General features: G+C 41.7%; 1 protein-coding gene across 1 annotated transcript; it reads left to right on the plus strand.

Annotated features, from left to right (window-relative positions):
* The first annotated feature begins 3,389 nt into the window (after positions 1-3,389).
* On the plus strand, positions 3,390-6,969 carry LOC137281755 (uncharacterized). Its single transcript, XM_067813355.1, has one exon. The coding sequence runs from the start codon at positions 3,470-3,472 to the stop codon at positions 4,370-4,372; it is 903 nt and encodes a 300-aa protein (XP_067669456.1). The 5' UTR covers positions 3,390-3,469; the 3' UTR covers positions 4,373-6,969.
* The last annotated feature ends 3,500 nt before the right edge of the window (positions 6,970-10,469 follow it).

Consider the following 10,469-nt stretch of genomic DNA (forward strand, 5'->3'; position numbering starts at 1 on the left):
TATCCCTCCACACTGACTTCGCTCCTCTGATTTGTCCGCGTTTCCGACAACAGAATAACATCATGTTGTTTTATTTTCCTTACAAAATCCGAGTTCTCCAACTTGTCCACGAAGTACCATTCACGACCTTCTACCAGGTTTTGTTAGACTCAGTGGTGGAGTGTACCGAAATACACTGAGACTAAGTTTACTTAGACTGATTGGTTTTGTTGATGGTCTTGTTAAGTTGACCGAGTGTAATATCCACCTGTGTTAGTGTCTCCCTCACTGATACAAATTCAGACCACATTTCCATGAAGTCCTCGAGAGCCGCCATCTGTACCAAATGACATCGAAATGACATCATAGCATCCTTTCGTAAGTGTCCGTAAGCTCTTCGGCACTTTCCGGTCATTTTCCCTGTCGTCCAGCAACATTCAAAGGAAATGAAATCGGAACATTTAGTGAGAAAATTTTCAGAAGAAAATACAGTTTTCGAACCATTCAAAAGCAATCAGTGTCGATTCGGAACTCGAATAATCACCAGTGTTAATAGATTGTATATGACCAATATCGGCTGTGAGTAAACAGTGTTTACCTGCAGGGATCAGGCAAGGTGTATACAGTGAGTGTGTGGACGGATGTTTCATGTGTGAAGTGCATGTGTGGTTTTGTCTTTTAATAAACGCTTGGTAGGACCAATGTGTTTATTGATGATTTTGTAACATACATCACTGCTGAACGGATGCTCCAGTACACGTGTTGGTTTGATTGTTGAGTTTACTGCTTGGCTGGTCCTATCTCTACAAGACTTTGCCAGCTGTAAATCAACCATGTCTTTTAAACTGGTCGGCTTACCCCATTCAAGGCGTGTCAGTCAGAAAGGTGATAATTACCCGAGTGTATTTTTAATAAACTTCTACTGTGCTGTGTTGTGATGTTGTAATGCTGATGATGTTGATGATGGCGCTTCGGGGGTATTATGTGACAATCTTGGAACAAAAATCCTGGAATATTGTGACGTGGCGCAAAACCATTCACTGAGGGCCAGTCTACTCACTTACAACTCAAGGATTTCACATCAGAAACGTAGACACTATCCAATATATGTCAACAATGACACCGCGAAAGTAATAATAGTAACACATATAGAGCCTGAATACCTGACAGCCCACGCCATTGTATGTCTTGAACATACACTCATGTCACACGGGGGATCAGTACAGCGACCTACCCTACTTACCCTATGGGGTGTTGCTGAAGTTTGCCTTGTCTCTCTATCATCTAGGGGTAGCCCATAGGTTAAAGCGTCCGGTAGTCACGCCAAAGACCCGGGTTCGATTCCCCACACGGGTACAATGTGTAAAGCCATTTCGGGTAAAGTGACTCAGTATAATCTTCTTTTCCCTTGCCACCCAGGCATTCTCTATATATCCCAGGCTACCTACCTATCAAACACATAATCTTTCTCTCATGAACTCACGATTAAGCTAGAGGCGAAAAACGGGATCGGGTGGTCAGGCTCGCTGACTTGATTGACACATATCATCGGCTCCCAAATGCGCAGATCGATGTTCGTGCTATTGATCACTGGATTGTCTGGTCCATACTGGATTAGTTAGAGACCGTCGCCACTCACTCACTCACTCTAATCAACTCTAAATGAAAGCGAGCGAATCTGGTCCTTCCTGTATGATGCGCTGCGCATCTAACAACGGAAGTCAGTTACTAAACTGTCAATAGTCACGCATACTATTAGTCTGGCGTACAGACCCTGAAGTATATATATCCAAGAAAGCCGACGCAAGTCTAGAAAATGTGGCAAGCCTAGATTTCCATAGCTTCAGGAAAATGAAGAAAGTCTCAGGGCTCCATTTCATTATATTATTTTTTTTCAATATGAACGTTTTTTCAGTAAAATATGTTCATTTCAGAGACTAGCTGTTAGTCTAGCCTACTATAGGTGTATCGTTTTTTCATTTCTATCTAACACTCAACGAATGAATTCCGTGGTCAGTTCGATGAATCGTTACAGCAATCTCTGTCTGTCAAAGAATCTCTCTTTCTTTCTCTCTTTCTCTTTTTCCCTCTCCCTCTCTTTCAATCCATGCAATGGATGCATACCTTCGGCAGTTCGATTACAGCACTAATCTGTCTATCAAATAATCTCTCTCTCTTTCTCTCTCTCACTATCTTTCTCTCTATCTGTCTATCTCTCTCTATCTATCTATCTATCAGCGTTACCAGTGCTACTAGTTTTGAACAATCTGTTTACGACAGCGATATCTTTAGGCAGCTACAATTATATTCCTTTTTAAAATATCGGTATTGAAATTTATCAGTTATGTCTGTGTATAATTAGTGTTGTCTGAAAGCTATCTTCAAGACTTGTCATCGTTTTGGTAATGTATTTTAAATGTTTTCAAACATGTGCTATAATCACTATTTGGTAATCATTCGAAATTGCTACACAACAATAGAAGTGGGCTGGTTAACCATATCACTCGTAACGCTGAAGACCCGGGTTCGATTTCCCACATGGGTACAATGTGTGAAGCCCATATCTGGTGTCCCCGCCATTGTATTGCTGTGATACTCACTCGCTCACTAGTAAAGACGGCGTAAAATCACACTCACTCACTTACACAACTTCCGATTATCCACATAGTCAACTCGGGGTAAAAGAGAAATTGCTGGTAATGTGTGTGGAAAGATAACATGGAAGTCAGTGATGACACCAGGTGTTCGTGAACAGTGGCAACATGGTCCGTTCTGGGTCACATAAAAACAAATATTTTTCCATTAAATATTTTCCTATCTGTCTGTCTGTCTGTCTGTCCGACCGTGTTCCGCTTTTATTCCTTGTTCCTCGATCTGCCATATTTCCCTCTCAATACCTGCTGTCAAATCCAAAGGTAATAGACATCATGATACTGATTGGTACTAAAAGGTTTTTGATGGACACAAATGAGGGATTACTCCTAATCAGATATTTGAAGTACGCTAGTAGAGTCTAAACATGTGCCCGTCACAAAACAGTTCCGCTCGGTTAAGCCCGCTCCATATGCAGTAGTGTTTGTGAACACGATCACCGCATGTGCAACAGTGTATGACAGGTGCGAGACATACCTGTAAGGGACCGTCTCACCGCCGATGTGCATGTTTATATGCAAAGGTCCCATTTCACCTAACCAACAACAGTAGTATTTAATGCCTATACTACCCAACTGTCCTGACGACATAGACATATGTTGGTGACCTATTCGAAACGTACGGGTAAGAAATGTTTAATGCATGAAATTCTTTTGAGAATCCCCTGGAAAATAGGGAGGCTGAACGCTGAAGACTGTTGTCAAAAGAAGGAGTGAACAATGCAGCAGAGCCATTACTCATGGGCATGACCCGATCTATTTCAGATTAAGAGGAGAGTGGGTCGAGCGGCTTCAGTAACATCACGCCCATCAACACGGAGTAAACCAGCACCACTTCCATGTTGACCATGGGGAGAAAGACACGTACCACCGTCTGCCTCACGATCAGCACCATCGCCAATGTCGTCGCCATCGTCTTCATCCTTGCGGCCATGGGCACGGAAAGATGGGTGGTGTACACTGTGGACCGGACAAAGCTGACAGCCCTGCAGAGAACGTCATCCACTACGGGGATCACAGCGAGATACTATCACACGCGCCAAAGAGGCATGTTCCGTGAGTGTTACCCTGGCAATGATACCCTGTTTCTGGATACTCTTGGTGGTGTCATAGACAAGAATTGCTACATGTTGATGTTCAGTGACAGTGCCCCCGGTTCAAGCGAGGAGTACACCTCCATGATAGCCCTGTACACGTCTTTCATGGTTATGTTCCTCGTGGGCGAGCTGATCCTCGTTGTTAGCTATGCAGTAGGGTTGTACATGTGCATAGTAAGACCCACATCGAGGGTGTGGATTTCGACCATCCTTGTATGTGTGGCTGCGTTCGCTGTAGTTCTCGGAATAGCGTTCTTCCATAGTTCTATCTACCTCCAAGACAACGCTGTCCAGGACCAGCTGCCAGACCGCCAACAGTACTACTCAAAATGGCCCAGTGAGCTCAAGCGAGCTACCACAAGAGAATTCAAGGAATCCTACATTGCAGCCTGGGTCGGTGTTGCCTTTGCCATCGTCGCCGCCTTCTGTTATGGTGTTGCGGCAACGGCATTGACCCCAAAATCAGACCTCTTGGAGAAGAATGTGAAGCGAATACCAAGCTATAGACCTCCCCGGCGCCACCAAGGTCGTCGGGCCATGAGACCTATGCCTATGTTGACGCTTGATCCCAGGGCGAAGCCGTTGAAGCTGATGTCCACGAAGGTCCTACCTAATCCTCCTCCCTATTACTTACATCAGTATTGACCTCTGCTCCACACTCCAAACACATGTGCTGAACTGGCATCATTGCCCTACAATATTCACAGAACATTCTAGACAACAAACTGTGCATTCCGTGGACGGTGTTATTCCGGAGACACTTCTTTCAGAGCTGAACTGTATATGCAAGGGGACATGATTCTAAAACTTTTTAATCCAAAACTTTTTTTGCGGTTGATTTCAGTGTGAAAGGTATGTCTGGATTGACGTGTGGCGAGTGTTACCAGTGTTACTAGTTTTGAACAATCTGTTTACGACAATAATATCTTTAGGCAGCTACAATTATATTCCTTTTAAAAATATCGGTATTGAAATTTATCAGCTATGTCTGTGTACAATTAGTTTTGTCTGACAGATATTTTCAAGACTTCAAGTCATTGTTTTGGTAATGCAGTTTCAGTGTTTTCAAACCTTTGAGAGCTTCTAAAAATATGTGAATGCAAAGTAATTCATGCAATACAGGGACAGAAAAGAGTTATGAATCTTGATGGCTATCTTGAACTACAAACGTAAACTTTATATGCCTTATCACCGTGCTTTTTCATCTAGAATATATTATACTTGTTAATTTCAAGCTTAGGGACTGTTCATAATTTTTGGCTAGGGGGTGATGATGAGTTTTATCGAGCTGCATGTACAATGGGGTGATGATGAGTTTTATCGAGCTGCATGTACAATGGGGTGATGATGAGTCTTATCGAGCTGCATGTACAATGGGGTGATGATGAGTCTTATCGAGCTGCATGTACAATGGGGTGATGATGAGTTTTATCGAGCTGCATGTACAATGGGGTGATGATGAGTTTTATCGAGCTGCATGTACAATGGGGTGATGATGAGTCTTATCGAGCTGCATGTACAATGGGGTGATGATGAGTCTTATCGAGCTGCATGTACAATGGGGTGATGATGAGTCTTATCGAGCTGCATGCACAATGGGGTGATGATGAGTCTTATCGAGCTGCATGTACAATGGGGTGATGATGAGTCTTATCGAGCTGCATGTACAATGGGGTGATGATGAGTCTTATCGAGCTGCATGTACAATGGGGTGATGATGAGTTTTATCGAGCTGCATGTACAATGGGGGTGATGATGAGTTTTATCGAGCTGCATGTACAATGGGGTGATGATGAGTCTTATCGAGCTGCATGTACAATGGGGTGATGATGATTTTTATCCTCTCCCCGAAACAGGCATTATTCAACTATCAAGTCTTGAATGGAGTCTGGTTTTGCGAACACATGATATCATCACTAATTATTCTAATTCGCTGTACAACTCACGAAGTGGGCTGGTTAACCATATCACTCGTCACGTTGAAGACCTGGGTTCGATTCCCCATATGGGTGCAATGTGTGAAGCCCATATCCGGTGTCCCCCGCCATGGTAATGCTGTGCTACACACTCGCTCACTATTAGAAAAAATCACAGTCACTCACTCACTTACACAATTTTAAATTATCCACATATTCAACTCGGCGTAAAAGGCAAATTACTGGCACTGTACGTGAAAAGATAACATGGAAGTCAGTGATGACACCAGGTGTTCGCGAACTGCACTCAGCATGTTCTGTTCTGGGTTACATAAAACCAGATATTTTTCCATTGACTTCTTTAGCAAAGTTACATTTTTATAAAAATAAGTCCGATATCAACAAGTATTACATGTACATGTTTGTATAGTCTAGCCCTAAAGAAGCATTAAAGAAGCAATATTAACTCCTCAGGGTGTTCCGTCTCCTCGTACAGGAAGTTAAACAGACCAACACCTGTCCCGCACAAAATGTCAACTGTTTGAAAATAGCTGTGGTCACATTCACATTAGGTCATTAGTAAAAAACGACAACACTAAATATTTTAAAATATAGCTAGTTTTAATCATGAGATGGGTATACATTTAAAAATACAGAAATCCCACTCAAAGTCATCCAATCACGGCTATCAGATGATTCAGTGCGGGACTAAAAGTACTCGTTAAAATGTGGATTCTAATTGGGGTAGAGTGGCCTTTATCGGCACCACCCGACATTCATAGTTTGTATAAAACGTTTGTATAGCACCTGTCTGTGATATCGACGTAACCGTTCAAAAGAATTGCTTTTGTACAATTATAATACAAATAGCAGTAGCAGAAGTAGTAGTAGTAGTAGCAGCAGCAGCAGCAGCAACAGCAGCAGTAGTAGCAGCAGTAGCAGCAGCAGCAGCAGCAACAGCAGCAGCAGCAGCAGCAGCAGCAGTAGTAGTAGTAGTAGTAGTAGTAGTAGTAGTTGAAATGAACTGAATGTAATGGCTGAAATATGCTTTTTATAAAATTACCAAGCAGTATCATTGTATGTTTAACCCATCTGCGAGATGGTCTGACAGTGCTGGAGTCACTTACTCGCTTGCTCTCACATATACAGTATACATATTCTAAAGTCATGTTTACATTTGAGGGATTGTCACAAAAATCTTACCTCAAATCGTATCATCGTTTATATTATTGTTCTATTTATATCCGTATTTAAATGAATATTGTGTTTCAACGGAATATTGTCAACCTGGAATAGACAGGAATATAAAGAAACGTTGATGTATTTTTGGGGCATTATGTTGTTTTTACAGTAGATTTGGAGAAAGACTGAGTGAATGAGTTTGGTTGTATGTCGCTACAGGGTGGGCAATCGAAACTAGGTCTTCAGCATGATGAGCGAACGCTTTGACCCCTAGGCTTCCCTAAAGACGACAGAGTGAATGAAGAGGGGGGAATATAGAGAGAGACAATATAGAGAGACAGTGGAGAGAGTAAGAATGGAAAGAATCGAGAAAATCGAGAGAGCAAGAGAGAGTGAAATTAAAGAGAGAATATTGATAGAGGCGAGGGAGAGGGGGAAAGAGAGAGAGGGGGGATTTGTTTGATAGGCAGAGTTCTGCTAGGGTGGGCTATAAATGGCACAGGGGAGTCTGAAATATGATGCAATCGAGGGGTGCGAAAAAGGAGGGAGGGAGGGTGATAGAGAGACGGGATGACAGATAAAGTGAGGACACATTCTCATGGTGTACCTGCTGTAGGGTGGATGTATGGTGCAATATCACGCAAGGCCACAGAGATACGGGCTTCCAGAATCGTACTCATGTGGAGAAACGACCCCGAGACTACCCTGTTGCCCCGCACATTGTGTAGATGAATGTGATGCATTTGTGCAAAAGTCTGTCAGCAAGCTGTGGATTGTTCATCTTTGGAATGTCAAATGTATGTATTTTGTCATGCACTACTTGCATTGAATACAGTTGTTTCTGAGTGTCAGGTGTGTTAAGATTTCAAGGGGCGATATTATTTTTGTCACGTTCAACCGACACACAGGCTTCTTTGTTGTTTAACACTCCCGAATGCCACCTAAAACGTTTCGTAGTGTTGAATTCTATTGAATTCTGGTTTATGATATCTTCCAGAGTCATTTCAAGCAAGAAACATCTTGGAAAAAAGAAAAACATCTGTAAATTAGCTACATCGTAAATATCGGTACATTAAAATAAATGACTAAATTGATCCTTGATTCGTTTTTGTTTTGAAATCCACATATCGAAAATTTACATCATAAATATTGGCACATTCCATAAATAACTAAACCCATCCTTGATTCGTTTTAGTTTTGAAATCCAAATATCGAAAATGTACTTTGAGAATTCCGGAGATAGTGGGGAAGCATAGTTGTATAAGCGTTCATTCGTCACGTCAACCACAAAGCCCGATTTATCACATTGGTACAATGTGTAAAGTCCATTTCTGTTGTTCCCCGCAGTAATAATGCTAAATAAAAGCGGATTAAAACTAAACTCACTCATGCACACTCACTTAGATTTCCGATTGTTACGAGAGTGTTTCTTCTAATTTGTGTAATTATGGATTAGGTGATAGCGATCATTGGATCACAATGTTTCGAGTTTTGAGTTTGAGTTGTGGGTCACATTTCATATCATATATGTATAATGGCAGTAGTATTTTTAGCGGCAGGCCTTTTTAGATAACACTCCAGAGTTACCTGTCCTATCTATTGTGTACTTCCTGTTTGAAAAATGTCTAAGTGAATGGCGACAGCCGCACTTGGCTCGAATTACCCAACACTGTGTCAGTGTATATGAAGGCTGGTAGTTGTGTTGAAGAACAACACACGGTCTTACACTCGAAATTACTGGAGTTGTGTGCCTCTGCCTATCATTGACTGTCAACAACATCCTACCTTCAACCTACATCCAAGATTAACATTCCGTGCCAGACTGCACTGTGAAAACAAGCTTCAGTTATTATAGTTCGCACTGTAAGACGCTAAGATCTGGAGAGTTAATATTTGATACCCATTAACTAATTGTACTAGAAATAGGTAAAGTGATTCACTGTAATTTGCTCATTGTTTGCTCGGTATATTATTAAATATTTTCGACTTGTCTGTGTTATTTTTGTAAAATATCATTTGATCATGTTTTTCAACCAATCAGATTACAGAGCACGGTGACTTTTGGTTTACAATAGTTCATAAAATGGATAAGACCTAATCACATATCAGCTGGCACAACTGAAAACATTAAGTCTCATGGAAGTGAGTTTGGTCGAGTGAAAGGCAAAACAGTGATGCCTAACATGTTAGTTCACAAGTGTCTCATTTGTCACAAATATCACAATGTCTAATTCAGAACAGCCATCGTCCAAATACTTATAAAAACCAAAAACTATGTAGTCAAGCCATATGAGACTGATACGTTGTTATTTACTCTGCATTCTTAATCTTTAATTTGATACTGTAACTGTGGAGTCTAGTATTCCGACTGACTGGACGACCGCGAGCAGGATAATGCCTTTCGTAAAATGCGCCCTGGAGTTGAGCTGGAACTCCGTTCACCTCAATCATGTATACTCGTTTACCATATCCCGTATAACCAACTGAAGAAGAGTGAACTGAACTATGTCTATCTTCGCCAACGTACACTTCTTCGTCTTAATTCCGGGCTAATTCGACACATCTATTCTACGTGCTGGCACAAACAACCCAACCACAGCTCCACTCGGTGGGATGTAATTAATCATATCACCCTTTCTTAAACATGGTTATCACATGGCATGAAACACTTGTCCTTACTTTTGTAAGAACTGTTAAACATCGTACATTGCTACCTTTTTGTCAAAGCTTGTGCGATTATCCTGAAAATTCCAGAGATATAAGGTTGTGCCGCAGTTTTAATTATCGGAGTCTACGACGAGATGAGTAGAAATAACAACATGATAAAGAACAAATGCATGTCCACTATCAAAGTATATTTTTCTGTTTTTCGTCATGACTTGCTATGGCCCGCTAAGCCCACACACATTTTCGACATCACGTGATGCTCATTGCCCATGCACTACTTCATCAGTGAACCGTCCTCGTTCCGAGTGAGAGACCAAGGCATGGAGTGAGACAGTTTATTGCTTCTTGTTCATTCCCACTTACCTAGTTTGCCAAGCATGGACATCGCCATGGTGAATGTGTGGGCTAAATGCCTGCCCACGGTAAAATGATTGTCATGGGTACCTGCACAAGCACATGTTGGAAATGAAAAACCTGGTAAACTGGCAAAAGTCCCTTTGACTTTGATGGATCAGGGGCTCCTTTCACAAAGCAACTTTTTATAAGGCTAACCTTAACTCTCATTTGTTAACACTGTACTAAGGTTGCCCTAGACTTAGCGCCACCTTAGCGGGATGGATCAGCGGTTCCTTTGTTGCCATTTCTTTTGAGCATGAGCATACTTATGCAAGAAAGGGCAGTATTGTTTCATCCTGTTGAGAGGGACTCCTTTCACAAAGCAACTTTTTATAAGGCTAACCTTAACTCTCATTTGTTAACACTGTACTAAGGTTGCCCTAGACTTAGCGCCACCTTAGCGGGATGGATCAGCGGTTCCTTTGTTGCCATTTCTTTTGAGCATGAGCATACTTATGCAAGAAAGGGCAGTATTGTTTCATCGTGTTGAGAGGGACTCCTTTCCCAAAGCAACTTTTTATAAGGCTAACCTTAACTCTCATTTGTTAACACTGTACTAAGGTTGCCCTAGACTTAGCGCC

This window comes from Haliotis asinina, chromosome 4 (assembly GCF_037392515.1).
Source record: "Haliotis asinina isolate JCU_RB_2024 chromosome 4, JCU_Hal_asi_v2, whole genome shotgun sequence".
In the NCBI taxonomy this organism is placed as follows: domain Eukaryota; kingdom Metazoa; phylum Mollusca; class Gastropoda; order Lepetellida; family Haliotidae; genus Haliotis; species Haliotis asinina.

Excerpts from the sequence above, each read along its gene's own strand:
- LOC137281755 (XM_067813355.1), top strand. The coding sequence starts at position 3,470 with ATGTTGACCATGGGGAGAAAGACACGTACCACCGTCTGCCTCACGATC.